General features: G+C 35.6%; 1 protein-coding gene across 2 annotated transcripts in view; it reads right to left on the bottom strand.

Moving 5' to 3' along the window:
* FUT8 (fucosyltransferase 8) overlaps nt 1-19,566 on the bottom strand; it is a gene marked incomplete at its 5' end in the record, with an annotated part of 63,424 nt that overhangs the window by 1,042 nt on the left and 42,816 nt on the right. For both annotated transcript variants that reach the window (XM_080345111.1, XM_080345112.1), the window contains 3 exons: nt 5,153-5,303; nt 12,175-12,351; nt 13,520-13,766. In XM_080345111.1, the coding sequence (XP_080201237.1) occupies nt 5,153-5,303; nt 12,175-12,351; nt 13,520-13,766 (575 nt within the window). The remainder of the gene's footprint in view (nt 1-5,152; nt 5,304-12,174; nt 12,352-13,519; nt 13,767-19,566) is intronic.

The following is a 19,566-nucleotide window of genomic DNA, read 5'->3' as shown; positions in this document are numbered from 1 at the left end:
TTGGTGAGGAGAAAGATGCATTTTGAAATGCCATTGTATCACATTTTATGAAGGGAATTTTCAGACCGGCAACAGGTTCCCACATCAGAATTGTGTTGTATCTGTCAGGGTTGTCAGGAACACAAAAGGCTCCCGCTATATTAAACAAAGTTCTTTTCAACATTTGGCTAGAAAGCTCTTCTCAGTGAGGTGTCTGACTTGGCTACTGTGACCTTTCTGACTTCTAATCTACATGACCATACCTTTCTCTGATTTTGTGTAAGTTTGAAAAGGCTTGATAAACTAACAATACAGCAACCTTCTTTAATATGAACAGGCATTTGAGCTTTTTCATAATTTTAATTCTGTGTAAATATAGTAGAGCTTGAATTTACTTTTCTCCCTCTAAGGATAAGGTGAATAGAACTTTGATGAGTCAAACCAGACATATTTGTACATTCCTAGCTTCTTTGAGAGAGGCATTTGCTCTAAAAATGTAATCATTTCCTTTTATCCGTCTCCATCTGATCTTTGAAGTAACTTTTCAGAAGTAGCTTTCAGAAGACTGGGCTGAAGTTCATTATTTCAAACAATTTGTTATACCCCATAATACAGAAGCAAATTTGATTACCCATACATTGGTAAGAAGTAATTTATTTTGTAGCTTCTGTGACTGTTTTAGATCTTTTCTTCTTCGCATGTTTGTGCGCCACAGGAAGATACACACTCGGTAAAGGATTTCAAATATTTTCAGTAGAAATGATTTTTAGTGAGCATAAGTGTCCTGCATACCTGACATAAAACATACAACATCTCTCAGCAATTGTTTCCTTTGTGGTGCCAAACCTGGGTAACTAAACTGTAAGCTCTTGAGGGCAGCAGGCAAAGAGACCAGATGCAGAACTATAGTTGAAGCCAGCCTTCCATTTTTAATTCATAGATTCACTTGTTTTGCAGCCTGCATACTTATATGTACAATGCAAAATACAGACTAATAATTCCTGGAAGGAAATGAGATTAAGAAGAAATGTACGTCAAGCAGAGGGAGCTATGATCTCATCTAAATGAAGACCAAAGGGACAGAAAAGCTCTTTGTTTTAATCTTAATTCTGCAATCTTAATTCTGTTACTACGTTAGGATTTGCGTAACTACCATGTGGCTTTTCTATACATCTCAATTAATGTAATGTTGCTGAAATACAGTGCTAAGATAATGTTGTTTCCCTTAACTTCACAGAACATGATGGGCCTAATTTCTTTAACAACAGTATTTTAATGAAATATCTATTCTTCAGCTTTTATCAGTATTCATTTAGTTTCAGTAGCATATATAAGAATTAACCTAGAGGACTTCCTAAGGCACCTAATTCTACTCACATATACTGTAATTTTCTCTTAATACCTCTGTAATGAAGTTTTGACTCTTGTTGGCATGGGTAGGAAAATGGAAAAAAAAATCAGCATACAATTGATTAATGTAAAACTCCAAAATCACTCTGGAAATAAATTAGACTATGTTCTTATCCTTAGTTTCTCTTCAAAAAGATGGCCATTAACAGCCTGATCTTGCTTACCTTTAATTCAAAGTAACTACCCAAACCATTTATTTCATTGATGAAAGGACAGAGATAGTAGTTCAAATGCTAGAGATCAGAGGATCTAACTTCCAGCTGATAAAAAATAAATCTTTCTGAAAAGAGGGAAAACTTGCAACAGACCTTAGAAAAGCCCAATATATGAAAATACTGTAGATATCCACATCGTTGCATGACCAGCAAAACTGGTGCTAAATGATTTTTGAGGAGTTTAAATTATTAATACACAAGAAATTGCTCAGAATAAATTAAATAGAGGGTTGGACCAAATTCAGAGTCCCAGCTATTGAGAGTAGCAGTCTAATACAGTAGAATTTATAGTAGAATTTTCTGCAACTCTGGAAAACCAAATATGTCATCCAGCAAACCTGACTATCGTCAAATGCAGGGAGAAGCAGGATAAGACTGGAGCTCAAAGACACAATGTACCCCAAAGTTACCCTCCAAGGGGGTTGTACCAAGAAACCTCCAGAGGTCCCCCTCAGCCTGTATCACCTTAACTATGTCAATTATAGCATTTGTATTTCAAAATTAATCAAAAACTTAAAATTCAAGGACAATATATTCTGCCCAAGCCATTTGCACCTGTATTTAAAATGTATTTAATCTATGTCTGTACCTGGTGTTTTATTTAAAGCCAACATTTACCACTTTTAACACAACTATCTGAATATCATAACAGCAGAAAACTTAAGTTTTCTGATTAAGTTTTTATCCACAACCACGTAATTCTTCCTTCAGAGTATGAACTGTCTCAACACCAAGACCTGTGTGGCACTGAAGACATACAGCCCTAGGTCTTGGCTGATGATCACCTCTTTCACTGATATGCATTCAGTGGTCATACCTCAGCTGAAACAAACATTATTATCATTAAATCATAGAAAGGTTTGGGTTGGAAGGGACCTTACAGATCATCTAGTTCCAACTCTCCTGACATAGGCAGGGACACCTTCCACTACCACTAGAACAAGTTGCTCGAAGCCCCATCCAGCCTGGACTTGAACACCTCCAGGCATGAGGCACCAACAACTTCTCTGGGCAGCCTGTTCCAGTGCCTCACCACCCCCATGGCAAAGAATTTCTTGCCTATATCTAAACTAAATCTACTCTCTTTCAGTTTAGTGCAAATACCATTTGCCCTGTCACTACCTCCCCTTGCAAAAAGTTCCTCTCCAGCTTTCTTGTAGGTCCCTTTCAGGTACTAGATAGGTGCTATAAGGTCTCCATGGAGCCTTTTCTTCTCCAGACTGAACAACCCCAACTCAGCCTGTCTTCACAGGAGAAGAGCTCCAGCCCTCTGATCATCTTCATCGCCCTCCTCTGGACTTAATCCAACAGGTCCATGTCCCTCTTTTGCTGGGGGTCTCAGAGCTGAACACAGTACTGCAAGTGGGATCTCACCAGAGCGGAGTAGAAGCAGAGAACCTTTTATCTCGATCTGCTGGTCAAGCTTCTTTTGATGCAGCCCAGGATACAGTCTTCTTTCTGGACTGCAAGCACACATTGCTGGGTCATGTTGAGCTTCTCATCATCAAAACTCCCAAGTCCTTCTCCTCAGGGCTGCTCTCAATCCATTCGCTTCCCAGCCTGTATTTGTGCGTGCAATTGCCCTGACGCACGTGCAGGACCTTGCACTTGGCCTTGTTGAACTTCATATGGTTCACAAGGGCTCATCTCTCAAGCCTGTCAAGGTCCCTCCTGGATGGCATCCCATCCCTCCAGCAGGGCGACTGCACCACACAGCTTGGGGCAAACTTGCTGAGGGTGCACTCAGTCCCACTGTCCATGTCACTGACAAAGATGTCAAACAGCGCTGGCCAAATACTGACCCCTGAGGAATGTCTCTTGTCACTGGTCTCCACTTGGACATTGAGCCACTGACTGCAACTCTCTGAGTGTGACCATCCAGCCAATTCCTTATCCACTGAGTGGTCTATCTGTCAAATCCACATCTTTCCAATTTAGAGACAAGGATGTCATAGGGACAGTGTCAAACAGTGACAAAGGAAGAAGAAAAGCCTGAGGTCCTTAATGCCTTCTTTGCCTCAGTCTTTAATAGTAAGGCCAGTTGTTCTCTGAGTACACAGCCCCCTGAGCTGGAGGACATGGAGCAGACTGAAGTACCAATAATCCAAGGGGAAATGCTGAGCGACCTGCTACACCACTTAGACACACATAAGTTTATGGGGCCAGATGTGATCCATTCAGGGGTACTGAAGGAGCTGGTGGAGATGCTCACCAAGCCACTTTTCATTTATCAGTAGTCCTGGCTAACAAGAGAGGTCCCAGTTGACTGGAAGTTAGGAAATATGACACCCACCTACAAGAAGGCCCAGAAGGAGGATCCAAGAAACCACAGGCCAGTCAGTCTGACCTTGGTGCTGAGGAAGGTTATGGAGCAGATCATCTTGAGTGCTATCATGTGGCACATGCATGATCAGGCCCCATCAGCACAGGTTTATGAAAGGCAGGTCCTGCCTGATTAACCTGATCTCCTTCTATGATAAGGTGACCTTCACAGTGGATGAGGGAACAGCTGTGGATGTTGTCTACCTAGACTTTAGTTAAGCCTTTGACATTGGAGAACTGGGGTTGTTTAGCCTGGAGAAAAGTAGGCTCAGAGTAGACCTTATCACCCTCTACAACTACCTGAAAGGAGGCTGTAGCAAGGTGGGTGCTGGTCTCTTCTCCCAAGCAACAAGTGGCAGGATGAAAGGAAATGGCCTCCAGTTGCACCATGGGAGATTTAGATTGGATATTAGGAAAAATTTCTTCACCGAAAGAGTTGCAAGCACTGGAACTGGCTACACAGGGAACTGGTTGAGCCACTGTCCCTGCAGGTGTTTAAAAGACGGGTAGATGCAGCACTTAGGGACATGGTTTAGTGGTGGACCTGATAGTGCTAGGTTAATGGTTGGACTCGATCTTAAAGGCCTTTTCCAACCTAAACATTTCTATGATTTTCATGATATATGAAATCAATATACAATATTACATAACAGAAGAAAATGTCAATGATTATAATTATAGGATTTCATTTTCTAAGCGACTCCAACCTGTTTCATCAGACCACTCAAGAATGGAAGCTTGTAGCATATAATTATCTGCAATAAGAACTCCCTATGGATTACCGTAGTCAGAATTCACATTTATTGCACAGCCACTGAATTGCTAAAGATGTAAGGGACCGAAGAAAAATTAAATGTCTGTTTTCTTCATTCTGTTCCATTTCCAACTAAGGCAACAGCAGACACGTTTGAACTGTAGTAGAGTGCAATGACATATAGAAATGGATAGATGGATGGTATATATTAAATTTATGCAAAACAAGGAATGCTTAAACATGTTTAATACTATTTCTTGCTGATTTCAAATGTCTTAATTAAGCTTGTAACTTCAATTAAAGACAAGTAGTCAACAAGAGCTTACAGTCCTCTAAATGTTCAGATAGCATAACGAGCCTTTAATTTTCCCCTGAAATTTTGAGAGAGCACTGAGAATAAGAAAAGGAGCATGAAGGAAACTAAGAGTTAGAACTAGTATGTATACTCTATTGTATTTTTATTGCATTTTACCTGGGATGAAAATGTACAGACCAGGAAGTCTGCCTGAGATAAAAAGTGAATATCCAGAATAACACCTCTTAGGGAGTTTTCAGTGTACCGGTTATGAAGTCCTGCTGACCAGGATATGGAGTTATCACTGATAAATTCGTAATTTGGATACCTGTGGAAATACAATACACTGTTAATAGCAAAGTCTTTTTTTTTTTTTTTAAAGCAGCATCATCTTTGCTGCAAGATAAGGTTGTTACTTTGTTTTCAGTAAGTCTGTTTTACAGGGAATGAATAAAAATTTTGCTGAACACTCTAGAATGATACTGCTCCCCCCAAGCCTGCCCTCTCTTCATCCAGAAAAGAAGAAAAGATGCTGTAAGTCTGTCTGAGATTTGACACTATGAAAGAAGTGAAAAAATATCAGGATAATGCCACATACTGCTAATTCTCCTGATTTTAGATGAAAAATACTCAGATCACTTTACTTTTTCTACTACTAAATAGAATATGGGATTATGTCTTTACTGGACTATTTTTTACTATCATACTCTATTAGATACTGATTATGATACTGCACAAGAAAATCAGTCACCTGTAAAAGGGTCATATTAAACAAAGGAGTCTAAATGAATTAAAATTAATTAAGTCTTTCACTGTTATTAAGGTCACATGGAGAACAAATTTTGCAATTCACTGTTTAAAAGGAAGTAAAATAAATGTAAAAATTCATGTCAATCTACCTATGTAGACATCATAAACTAACTAGTGAAACTTTAAGCAAAAATATTTTTATTTGTAATATAAACCCTTTATATTACTTTAGAAATAAGATTTAACATTAATGACATGTAACAATGACTTTAAAAGCAAATAAAATACTTTTTAAAATGTTGAAAAAGAACGGTCTTTCTCAAAACTGTTGTACACCCTTACTGGGGAACTGAAATCCAAAATGAACTGTGGAAAGTAGCACAAATTAATTAAATTTTCAGTCAGACTCCTAACAAAACCACATTTTATATGAAAAATTCCAGGTAGATTTAACAAAGATGATAATTACATTGCTGTTACACAATAATTACATTTCAGTAGTGAAGTGTAACTCATGCGACTATCCTGCCAACTACAACATTTCAACTAGAGTCCTAATTATAAAATAATTTAAATAAAATCTGTTTTTCAAATTTAAAACTTCATAGTAATTATAAAGCAATATATTACATAAGACAGTAAGACAGCTAATATTGCATTTGCAAGAATTAATCATTCGTATACTGTTTAATAAAGAAAATCAGAACATAGAGCAGGCCATAATGCTGGAGCAACAATAACTTAGACTTGTAACTAGATGCTTCAAAACCTGATAGTCCTGTGTTGAACATTGCTCAAAATAAGGTTTACACTCAGAAATTCTTGAAAAGTTTCTGAAGTTAGCACACACTTGTATACTACAACACAGCATGTGCATAAACTCTGGACACATGGTAGACATGATTATGACAACCTCTTGTAAGAAGATGCCTCATTTATTATTATTCTAATGTTAAACTATGGGGAAAGTGTCTTCAAAAGTGAAATGGGCAAATATAGCAGGCCTTTCCATCTAACATTCACTAGCCATGACTACCAAATCAGGAAATTTACCTCAAGAGTGAATCAAAAAGTCGTATATCAAATTTCCACATTTGAGGAAGAATTTTAATTTATCCTCATAGTGATTTTAATAATTATATTTTCCTAAGAGAAACACCCGCTCTAACAAAAAATAATATAGGTATGGTAAATGTCCCAGAGGTAGCATGACAACTTTAAAGGGTACATCTGATCATGAGTGCCAGGGGAAGTTCATGTTACATTAAAAACAAGAAAAAACAAACCAAACAAACAAAAATAAAAAGGGGTGTAGGAAGAAGGAAGGGAATATTTGCAATAACTGATAAGACCTCTTTTGAGAAATTATAGAAGGGTATGGCAAGAAATATTCTTTTCAAGATGAAGTCTATTGCAACAATTTTCTTTGCTTTTCATGTCTAGCATTTTTGTCAGTATTTAACCAGTTCTTACAACAGATGACAACACAATATTTGTGATGCATTCTATTTCTGTTTCCATTGTGTGAATCATATTGGTATTTTTCTTAATAAAAAAAGTACAGAGCAAACAGAAATATGTCATACTATACTGTGAAACTAGCTGAGGAACAGAGATGGGCATCAGTCTTATTTCAGTGAGAAAACTTTGAGAGAAGCAACATGTAGAACGCTTAACAGAAGAGGTCATTTTCTAGGGACAGTGAATGTAGCAAGGATATTTGCACATCCCTTTGCAAGTTCTTCATCAGGAATACTTCTAAAATTACTCACTTTCTTCAGACTTCAAAAATCAGAATCCACATGCTGAGCAGAGACAAAAAAACCTTTCCTGAAGAACCTGATTTCTTACTAGCAAAAGATCAGTCTAATAACTTAATAAATGAAGCACACCAAAAAAAGTGTCATATTGGATCTTCTCATGCATACATTTAAAATCTTCTTGTTTCCTCCTTTATTCTGTAAAAAGTCTTTAAGATTCTTTTAAATCTGGTCTTCAATTCCATTTTGTAAAGCTGATCCAAATTCACCTAACCAACAGCTTCAGGACCTATTTATTTAAATCAGTGATCGAAGCTTAGCATTTATCTACACACAAGTTTAAATTTTCAAATGAGCACTTTTATGCTGTCCCCCCCTACACAATGCTATATTCATGCTTGGGAAAAGAGGCTTCTTTTAAACAACCTAAAATGCGAGTATAACAGCAGCCATACTCAGTGTGACCAAAGAATCTTCTAGTCCACCATCCCGTCTCCAGCACAGACTGAAAGCAGAACATAAAGAAAAGTACAGTAAAAGGCCAAGTCTATACCCCTCTGAAGTTTAGCCATATGTGGCCTACTGACTTCCTGCACCAGGTAAGGCTTAATTCTCCTTCCCACTCACTATAGTGCTCTAGATACTATTTAAAGCTATTCTTACCACAATGACTACAAAGGATGAAGGAAATGAAACTTCTAAAGCTCTATAGTTAGCTCTTGCTTCCTTCTATTCCCTTTCCATCTGTATTTATATTATGATTAATGTAATACTTACATTGTAAGCTTTTGGGGAACTTTTTTTACTTTTTAAGCTGAACTCAGCAATGGTCCTATTACTAGAATTCCTAACTGCGTGGTAAATGAATAATAAACGAAAGATGTCATATTCTTACTAACAGAATCTCCTAAAAACAGTGTTTTGTAGGATCCCTCCTACCTTTCCACAGAAATTACCCACACATTCTTTTCTCTATAACAAGAAAAGAATAAACTGCAAAGATAAAAGCAAAGAATGGAAACCGGAATAACATGGTTTTCTTTGTATCAGACTACATATACATAGTATATCTCCTCCTTATATCTAAAAATAGAATCTAATTCTTCTAAAGCTAAATAATAGATTCTTGAAACCAATATACAGGTCAGGAAGGATTTCCCCGCCTCAGCTAGGAAAAAAGGAAAAGAAGAAATCAGAAGAAGGTGGGGAAGAGAGAGTTTAAAATCTTTCCTTCCTGCACCTACTGGCCTCAGATAAGGATACAAATCAAGCACTATTATGAAACTATTTCAAGTTTCAATTGGTTTCAGAAGCTGATCACCTAGTTGTGTAAGTATAGCTTAGTGCCACACTGTGCGGCAGGTACGAACTGAGGCAAGTCCCACGGTCCTCTTCTCAGTTCGCTAGGACTGGAGAAGTATCCTGAACGGGCAATGCAAGTTTTCTTCCCTTTGAGTGCGAGCACATGTGTAAACCCATGGAGTAAGAATTATATGTTAACATCTTGCTCTAAAATTAGAAAAATGTACGAGCTGTTCATTAGACTCAAGAACTTTGAAGCACATCTGAATTCTATATATCAGGCATAGTATGAGTTGAGGCAGGTGGGGTTGCAATAGCTAAACTACAGATAGTACACAGGGAGAAAAGACATTAACTTGCTATTGTGCAAGCAAATAAGCAGTGGAAAGGGGTGGAAAAAAGTTTTCAGAAGTGCTGAAAAAAACCCAACTGACCTCATGAGGGAGGCAAATTACTGCAAAAAAACGAAAAAGCAAAATAAAAATGACTTCACAGGTAAACATCGTGAAAGGAAGAAATAATTTTTTGTATTTTAGCATTCATATACATGAGAAATAGACCTAAATGAATTCATATATAAACCAGAAAGGTATTAAATATGTTTTTTAAGAATTTATGTGCATGTTCAACTGCATTATTTTGAATAAATAGAGAACATGCTGTAAATGTTATAGACTAGAAATACATATACTAGAAATTCAAAAATTTGTATTTGAAAACTATTAAATCAAAGAACAAGCAATATATTCCATCCATAGCACGTCACTTATCTAGGAAAAATACCATGACCTCTGCTTAACAGAAGCTGTCAAGAGCTTTAATCCCATAATCATTACAGCTGCTGAACTCTCAACCATGCTCCTCTCTATCATGTTGCTCTACATCATCCTCATTCTTAATATATATCACTTCTTTCTTTCGGAACACAAAACAAACAAAAAACTGTACAAACTGATAGTAGTGACTCCATTGTCTTTACTACTTTACTTGCAGTTGATAAGACATCTGACTGCAAGGGAAGTTTCCAAAACCTACATTACAACATTTCTGTTTTCACGACTGTGAATATTTTGAAATACTTCTCTTAAAAGAAGCAACACATCTATTCATGTGAATGTTGTCTCAATCCTTATTTAAATGCCAACATTGTTTGACAGCCAATCTCTCTCATGTAAAAAGAGATATAATATCTAGTATTTGCTAATATTAGTGTATCTAATAATAAACACAACATAAGCTACTGCAGTACAATGTGACAGTTGTTTCTATCAACGTTTGGTTGTTCAATGTGACTAGAACTTTTTTTGTCAGAAGTGTAAACTACTTTGTAGTTTTCTTCAAAAGAAGTGGAAGAAAAGGTTCTTTATTTCCAAAACCTGACCTTAACCTGCCTTCAGATGCCTTTAAATGCTGAAAGATCAAATTGCATCCTGTCTTCTATGAAATCACAGGAAGTTTCAAAGGCCTTCTACTCGATTGCAACAGTAGGGTGCAAGCAACTTAGGAAATCATGTTTCAGTGTAAACTATTACCTGAAAACTCAGTAGCAACACATAAAAAATTCTTCACTACTTAGGGAGTCTACAGCTTTTATTAAGAAAACATACAAAATGAATTCTGTCCTAATGTGCTATATTTCCTCATATTTCAAGAAAACTGATTTGGAGTGGACCTTGAAGTGCCACAGAAACTGCAATGCTTAATGAAATTCATGATTGTTTTACTGAGCAAGTCACAATTCCACTATTTGTTTTTGTTGTTATTGAAAACTTGGGACAACATGTCTACACAGGTAGCGCATCTCACTATTATTCACAAAACTGAAGTGTACAGTGCTAAGGGTTGAAAATTGAACACAAAGAAAAATGCATAACTAAGACTGTTACAGCAATATTGAATTCTCTCATGTTATAAACAACAATTAAAGTTATTTAGGACAACGTAATGAATTACATAGTGTAACCTCAATTTTGTATTACCTGTCTTTTCATTGTTCAGATTTGAACTTTAAATGTCATGTTATCATAATTGTTTCTGCTACTGTTCTTGTCTCTACATATACAAAAAAGGAAGGATTAGATTGCCATCATCTGGAGTTGTGTATGTTCGTTTAGTTTTTCAAAACTCCATAATTTTAAACAGCAGTCCTTTATAGATACGAAAGAAAAATAGAAACAGCACAATTGAAATACACAGGTTGGCAATGCTGTAAAAAATTCCTCTGCTACAAAATAACATTTTCTGCTTACCTTGTATATGCCAAAGAAAATTTGTAATCCAGGTTATTATCTTATATATTTTTCCAAGCATGTCTACCAAGAATAAACATTTCAAAAATTTGCCTTTCTTGAGTAATCTTGATTTTTAAAAAGTATTCATGTCTTTGCTTAAATGAAAAAAAAAAAAATCTGTTCTTCTGCTCAAGGGAGGTAAAATCTTGGAAACAGAAACAGGTGCTATTCAGTAGACAGATAAATAAATAGTATTCAAAAGGAAAACTTATACTTGGTAACAGGTAAGATTAACCTCAATGCATCTGAAATACTTATCCAAGTTTCCATAGTCACAGCAATAAGCATTTGTGAAATTGTTTATGTAACATAAACACCATAACCCAAGAAAGATACAGTTAAATATGGAACATTTTTCTTCCACATGCATCTGTTTTCTTTTACTAAACAGAAGGTTTTGCCAACTCAGTGACACCTTGCTAAACATGCAACTTAACAATGAGTTTTTTAAAGGAAAATATAGGTCATGTTAGGAATAAATAGATGCACACTGTGCATTTCCAGGTTTTAACACAGTTATATTTTTTACAGCAGGCTGGGATATCCTATAGCTAGAGCAGCTTGTTACACCCATGTTCTGGAGAGCTAGAAGAGGACAAAGAGCAAAAACAGGACACAGACAACTTAACAGATCGAGAATCCCACATATATTCAAGGACAAACTCTAAAATTATTCAACATATAGGGTGTAAGTCTTCTAAGTTGTTGATACAGAAGTCTTTCTGAAAAAGTCATCAGAAGTTTTTCAATCAACTTATAAAAATTTCTCTGGCAACTATTCACAGAAAGTTTGGACAGGTGAAACCTCTTAATACATTAACTAGTTTTTAGAATATTTCTGAATAGTTTCTCTTTAATATGTATTTTGTATAATAACTTTGGTGTATTCATAATTTATACATACTTGGAAAAAAAATCCAAAAAAGATAATATCTGAGAGAAAAATCAAAATCACTGGAAGCTGAAATGCTATCTTAACTGTATAAACAATAACAAAAGAAAAAAAAAAAGATACTAAGATTTGCACACACAATAGTCAGAAATTGTAAAGCTAGCCAGAGGGAACAAATTGTAATACAAACATAATTCATCTTACTTGGATTTTGCCTCTTGCAACAATGAAGGATCATCTGTAGCCAAATACACTCTTTTTTTGTCAATCTGCATTCTGCGAGCAAGAAGTTCAAACCGCTCTTCAACATGTACCATATATTCTTCGATGGGATGAAATGCTGCCTCTGTTCCTACTTTGTCTGTCCTTCGGACATGAACACTGGAAAAAGGCAGAAACTAAGTATTCAATTTATAAATACAATACATACTTTAGCAACTGATATTTTAACCTAAATTTTTTTTCACACCTGTGCTTTTAGAATATTATAACTGAATCCCTCCACAAAACAAGGGAGGATTAAAACTCACTGATGTCAACCAGGACATGCTGACAACATGAAGTCAGCTGTCAGTCTGCTCTTGAAAGCAATATAATAATCTTGCATGGAAGGGAAAGGGTAACTGAAAGAAATGAATTATGGAGATTTTGTTATAGCATACAAGGTATTTTGTTTGTGCAGAAGTTATCAACTACAATACAGACTTCGAATGAAGGTACTTAAAAATGTATCTTCCCCATCTGCTTGAAACCAAACAAGTATTCAGATCCACCAGTGATTAAGCGGCCTACCAACCCAATGGTCAAAAGCCAACTAACATTTGGACAGACCTATTGTGTACTCCTACAAAAAGAAAGAGTAAGAATTGAAGGAAAATTCTGTCAAAGGAAGCCGTATTTGCAGACTCTAGCTCAACAGCAGCACAATTTTTCACACTACATGACAGTAAAACCTTTTGTTCACAAGCTATTCTTTGTTGCTCATTGGTGCTTTCCTTCCTTCTCCTCATATTTCCCCATACAAACCTTTGCAATTCATAGTTACTGCTAAGAAACAACAATCGTGAAAACATCAGCAGGAAAGGGAAAGACACATACCATGTTCAGGTGCAGCCAACAATAAAATTAGTTGTGGATTGTGGCATGTAAAATGTAGGCTTAGCTTTTTTCCTCAAATGTAAAGGCTATAAGGCACTTGAAAAGAAGACCCAGACAGAAAAGCGTCTGGAATACAAGCTGTAAGGCAATTACATGAATGAAATTCTGTATTACATTACTAGATATAGAAGGACATATAAAAACCCCTTCAATTGAGCTGCCTTTTACATATTTATCCAGTTACAGGTAGGCAACTATGCTGAAGAAGTACTTGCAATCAACTTGTATTATGCACAGTTAAAAAATAACAGCTTAATCTAGAAAGCACACTCTCTCCCCACAAAATGCTTGAGACTCTCGGATAACCATCATAAAACAATTTGTCCTGAAGAGGGATCACTACATACACTTATTAAAGCACAGAGAGTTAAAAAGAAAACTAAATACCCACCCGATCACTGGATGCTTGAAACCAAGTTTCCTCGTGGCTTCCTCTATTTCTTTTTCCAACCAAGGCTGTGGACGAATCAAGTATTTCACAAATTGCGAGACCCACCACACCGCAGGATCCCCATGTACACGAATTAGTCTGTCTGCCAAGTCTTCAGGGATAGCCAATGGTAAATAAGGTGGCCGTGGGTGTAAGCTGTCAACAATGGGAAGTTCCACCACCTGAACATCCTTATCATTAGTCTCACCTGTTTTAAAATACATACTAGGATGAGTCAAGTAGTTTACTTCATTAATAAGCTTTAGCATTGGCATGTAACAGTCCAACGTATCAGCTAAACTGCATCTTCAACTTTGAAAGGGCTGCCCAACCCTTGCTCTACCTTTTCAAAACAGCATTTAAAAAAATAATAAAACCCATTGTTTTAGACCAGATTCATGTATGAACTGTATCTAACAATTAATTCCAGCAGAACAAAGTTGAAGGTCCTTGAATTCTTGTCAGCTGGAAGTTAGTAAAATAGAAAAAGCGTTCCTGTTTATATATTTATACCTTTTAATTTACAACTACACCATTACTTTGACAAACTTGTTACCTAAAATGCTTAAAATTCAGTTACTTTCTAATAAAATAAACAAATATTTTAAGGCATAAGAAATTTTTTAAAGAGTATACAACCCTGCTGCTCTATTGAATACATCTTATTGCACTAGATCTTAGCATTTTAGGCATCATTAGAATCATTAAATTAGCTGCTCTGTTGACAGAAGGGGCAAAAGGGGCAGAGACACAATTCCCATCTTGAAGAACTTAAACTAAGAAGATAGCTGTCAAATTAAAGAGATCAAGGAAAATTTGTTTTATGTACAGGTAAGAATTTGTTATCTGTTAAATACTTACCAAAGTTGCATATACAGATGTTTTAGGTGGGACATTCATTCAAGGCTCAATAGCCACTTAATATTTTTTAAAAGTTTTTACAAACTACACAAACATAAGTGCCTGCATAATTGATAATTCAAAGCTATTTTAATACACTGAAATAAAGTATAATACATGACAACATAATACAAAGCATTACATTTCTGAAACACTGAACATTTCAGGTAAGATTTCTAGTGTGCTCATTTTCTCCAAAAGTGTATTTTCATTGTCTGCAGTGTTTACTAGCAAAGATGTTCTCTGTTTAGTGCTCACCAACCAGGAAAGAAAACTCTTTGAAACATAAGCAAATCACACACATAACTGTTCACCAAGTAAACCTAATGGCCGAAAAATTCAATTCAGTGCAAGGATAAGTTAAAACAGTCAAAAAACCCTCAAGTTAGAACACTTTTGTATGCACCAAAAAGAATTTCAGTGTATTTGTGGCAAATTCCTAGAAATATGACAATTGCATGATTAAGTCATACATTGCCAGAATGCTAGACTAACACCAGTGAACATACCAAAACTAGGCAATATTCAGCAGTAACTCCCTGAGATGTGGTTATTTAAATAACGAGTATGTTTTTATGATCAGGCAGATTTGCAATTAATTTTTAATAGATTTGGAAAATCTGTTTACATCTATATGTTAATATTTCAATACTTCACTATATAACACCACTTTAAAGGTATCTTTTAGAAGAATTTCCCATAGAATATGTACTGCAGGCATGGATGATATTTTTTAATTCAAGAAGCCAGTTCATATTTTTACTATCTATTCTATCACACAGGAAAAGATCTAGTAAAAGTTCACAAATTTAGTAAAAATACTGAGCATTTAAGTTTCCTTATAATAAAATGGATAACATTTTATCAATGTGTCTTCAGAAAGCTGCAATAAAGAAAAGCAGCCTGAAGCCAGGGAAGTGCAAAATCAGGTGCAGATGTGAAATATTAGTCAGAAGTCTAGACATAAAACGTTTAGCTTGGGAATAGTGCGACAGAACACTTGAGATTTAATCCTTTTTACCCTCCTCCCCTCAATTGAGAGTGGAGGAAAGAACAGGGTGGCAAAAGAAACAAAAGCAATCTCAGCCAAGGGAACAAAAAGCCTCTAATCTTAAGTTACAGAAGGAAATTTGCTGCAATTCTTTTGAGGAGAAAAAGCAGAGATGTTAAGGTACATACAAAAAGGTGATTTTTTATTAAGTATGGTATCACTGACAAGTTTTAAAACTTTATTCTATCATTGAAAAAACATGTTGCTGTCTGAAGACATCCATTTGGAAAGCCTTGCTATTGCTAAAGCTAATTGAACAATCTGACCCACTATCCTGCATTCTGACCCTGAAAAGCACCCAATACATTGTTCTATGCTTCTAAAAATTTCCATGGACTGTCTTCAGGTTTTGAAGAAAACAAGATTGGCCAGGAAAATTCTCAGCATATTCCAAACTAGATTAAAATATCCAAAATCACAAGAAAGCTAAAGCAGATCTGGGGGGGGGGGTGTGTGTAAAAAATAAAAAACAACAAAAAACCCAAAACAAATGGGGGGGGGGGGAAATAACCAGAAAAATTAAAATACAAACAAAAAAAGCCCAAAATAACGACCAAACAAAAAACTACCCTCACCAAACAAAAATCACAAAACAAAAAAACACAACACAGACTTGAGCTTTCAACTGTATGTGATACATTGTTTGAATACTAATGCAGTTGCAAGACTTGCTGTGAATCAAAATCAGAAACAAACAAAATGTATTTCATTAAGGCAAAACAACCAACTTGCTTGTGCAAAATTAACTACTAGGTCGAGTGCTAATGAGCGCACTCTGAGTGAACAATTCTAGGAAGCTTCTTCCTAGTTTTTATTACCTTTATTATCATTCTGAACAATGAAGAAAACACTTCCCATTAGTCTTCACTCACTCTAAAAACCATGAGATAGCAGATGCAGTAAAACTTAGAGCAACTGTTTGCTTTTATCCTGGACAAAACAAGTGAAGAGTAACTCTTTAGTAACCTGCAGGAGTAAACAACTCTGCAACTGCCATATAGGAAAGCAGCAGCTTTCTTATCCTCCTGATCACTTTTTTTCAGAGTTCATGGAAAGACTCCTAATAGGCAATGATATTGTCCTATCTCAACAAGCATAGTTTAAAAAACTTCCAGGGAAATTTTGGGTATGAGGACATTGTTTTAGTTTGCTCAGAAATAAGCTGCAATCAAAATCAATTACACAGTAGGTAACAAAAACTCTGTCAGATGGATAGGCAAGCATATCCATTACAAAAACATTGTCATATTCTTGATTGATCTGAGTTGTAGCTGATCAGCTGAAGATAGTGAAGTTGGGTTAAAAACACAGAATGATCTTTTTGTCCACACACTTCTTCAGTTTTCAGCTATGTATTCTCTGAATTTTAAAATACTTTAGCTCTTCCACTTCCCAGCTGTATTTTGTTAAAAAATAAATAAGCTATAAAAGGTAATAATCCATACAAATGCTTCTATCTTTTTCTCATGTTGGTAGTTCAAATCACAGTATCATCATGTCAATCAGATGCAATTCCCTGTTCAGTACAGGTCCAACTTTGACATTTGATCACAGAATCACAGAATTATTTAGGTTGGAAGACACATCTAGAGTTGTTATTGGTAATTTACATTTCAGCGATACTTCAAGCTACTACTTCCAGTGTGAAGCTTTTACGGCTGCCAAAATTTGCCTCTATAATTCTATTTATAGCTTAACTTTTATACGATTCCAGGTCCTATTTCTCAGTTTGGATTCATCTAAATAATTGCCCTCCAAAGTTCTGCAACTTAATCCATTTTTACTTCACTAAGTAATCAAAAGATTGAGTGTTTTTGTAATAGTCATAAAGTACTGCAATATTGACAATAGTAATTCTTTTATCAAAACAACATATTCTGGAACAAAATCATGGACTGTAAAGAAACTGGGGGTTTTTTATAGGTTCATCACTAATAGATCAGCACTACAGTTTCAGTTTCCAGGAGTACCACTGATTACTTTTTAAATACTGAAATGGACTGTGTGTGTTATAAAAACGTAAGTTTCCTTCCCTACAGTATCCAAATGTGCCTAATCACTTACTTTATAGCTCACAGGACTTATATCATTTTTTTTTGTGATTTGGCATAATCTTACTGATGGTCTACTTTTCAAATTTAATCTTTGTCATCCTGGTTTAAAGCTCATTTAGAAACTTTTCCTATTTATATCTTTCATATCAACTTATTTGAAGCCCCATAAATGTTGATTTGGATCAAAATGACCTTTGAAATGTTGTCATTTCCCCTTACCTTACTACCTGCCACCTGAACATTGGCTCAGACCTGCATTTGGATGGGTATTTTTGTTGGATGTACATTACTTTGAATGGCAAAATGTCACCTTGTTTCAAGTAACGATCAATACTATTAATTAATGTTAACTGAATACCTGCTTGAGCACTTTATTCATTTTCCTGTTATTTCAAAATTCATCATCTAATTTCGAAGTATTCTTTCAAGAAGTTGTCCTTAAAAGTATTTCAAGGAATACTGTGCTAAAGGACATTCTTGTTGTGTAAATGAGAATTTCAATTTAATTTCTGTTTGCATTGCTGGAAACAGAGCTGAATAAACTCAAATAAAGATCCAATAGCTTCACTATTTTCCTTTTTCTACAAAATACTTATTTAAGCTGATATCAATTTGCATAGACTAAGCACAACTCTACCTGACAAAGCTCTACAACCTGAAAGACTTACTATCAATTTGAAACCTCACCCCAACTGAGTGAACAATTCTAAATTCAATCACACAGGACAGTCAGAGTGCTAGGAATGATGTTAGATTACCATGGGATATGCTGAGAGGGACTGTGCCGAACTCTCACAAGGCTCCTCATTGTCTTGCTGGATACTGTTATATACTGCAAAGACAGTAGGTTCATGGTTCATCAACTTCAATGATATCTTAATGCTTTTCTTTGCAAAGCACACAAAAAGGAAACTATGCAAAGTCATGGTGTGTTACGCTATTTATGAATTGTCAACTAGTTCAGAAGAAATAAAAAGTATGCTTTTATCTCTCCTGTGCTGCAGACTGCACCTGCTACAACTATCTTTTGGGCATTTCCAAACATAGTAAAACCTAGTAAGGACTTAATGCCATAGTTTGAAATATAAAATGGAATTAAAATGCAATAAATCATCCTATTTTTTCTCTTAAAGTCATCAATGTAAAATATAGCTTGTATATCTAAGTGGTTTTGTTTTAAGATTTTGCTTTGTTCATTTTTAATACAAAATTTTTGAACTTGGTTTCTAATTACTTTCTCACTAGTGTTCCACTTATTAATTTTTAAATCATCCTTTAGCTAATCAGACCTTTTAAGGCAGGCGGGTATTGCATAAATTTGGTGCAATTCATTTTTAAGTAAACTGAAAACAGAGTCTTTTTTTTTTTTTCAGGTTTTATATACCATATGGGTTGTGTTGTCCTATTTGTCACCCCAAGAAGCAGATTCTTGATAGCTTCAGGAGGGAATAAACCAAACTGTTTTCAAACATGCCAACACATCTATTACTTTTCTCAACCCAGCACTCCCAAGGCTTTTTTCCTGCATCCTTTCCTCCACTCTCTTGTACAACTCTTGGAACTACTCTCACATACTCCTGTATCTCTTACCATTCTCTGCACCAGAAAGTGATGTCTGTGATCAGTCACTGCTTCTCACTTGCTGGTAGGCCTGAATACTGACTTCATTGCCTCTATACATATACCGAGGCTGCCTCTTTTGAGGACTTTTGAGAGACTTTAACAAGACCTATTTCTTTTGGTCAAATTTGGCCAAAATTAATCCAATAATCAGAATTTGTGCTGTCAGGATAAAAAAAAAAAAAAAAAAAAAAAAAAAAAAGGAGCAGATAGAAAGACACAGCATAATGACAAAACCTCTGCACTTACAAGAAACTTGGTTAATATAATTATCTGCCAAAGATACTGTTTTATCAGCTCAGTCTCAAAAAATAAAACTCTGATGGTTGTCTTATTTCTGCTCCAGCAAAAATCCTAACTTCCAGAGCTCCTGAACAACCAAC

The sequence above is a fragment of the Nesoenas mayeri genome (assembly GCF_963082525.1).
Source record: "Nesoenas mayeri genome assembly, chromosome: 5".
In the NCBI taxonomy this organism is placed as follows: Eukaryota; Metazoa; Chordata; class Aves; order Columbiformes; family Columbidae; genus Nesoenas; species Nesoenas mayeri.
This window is presented reverse-complemented; position numbering and strand designations above follow the sequence as displayed.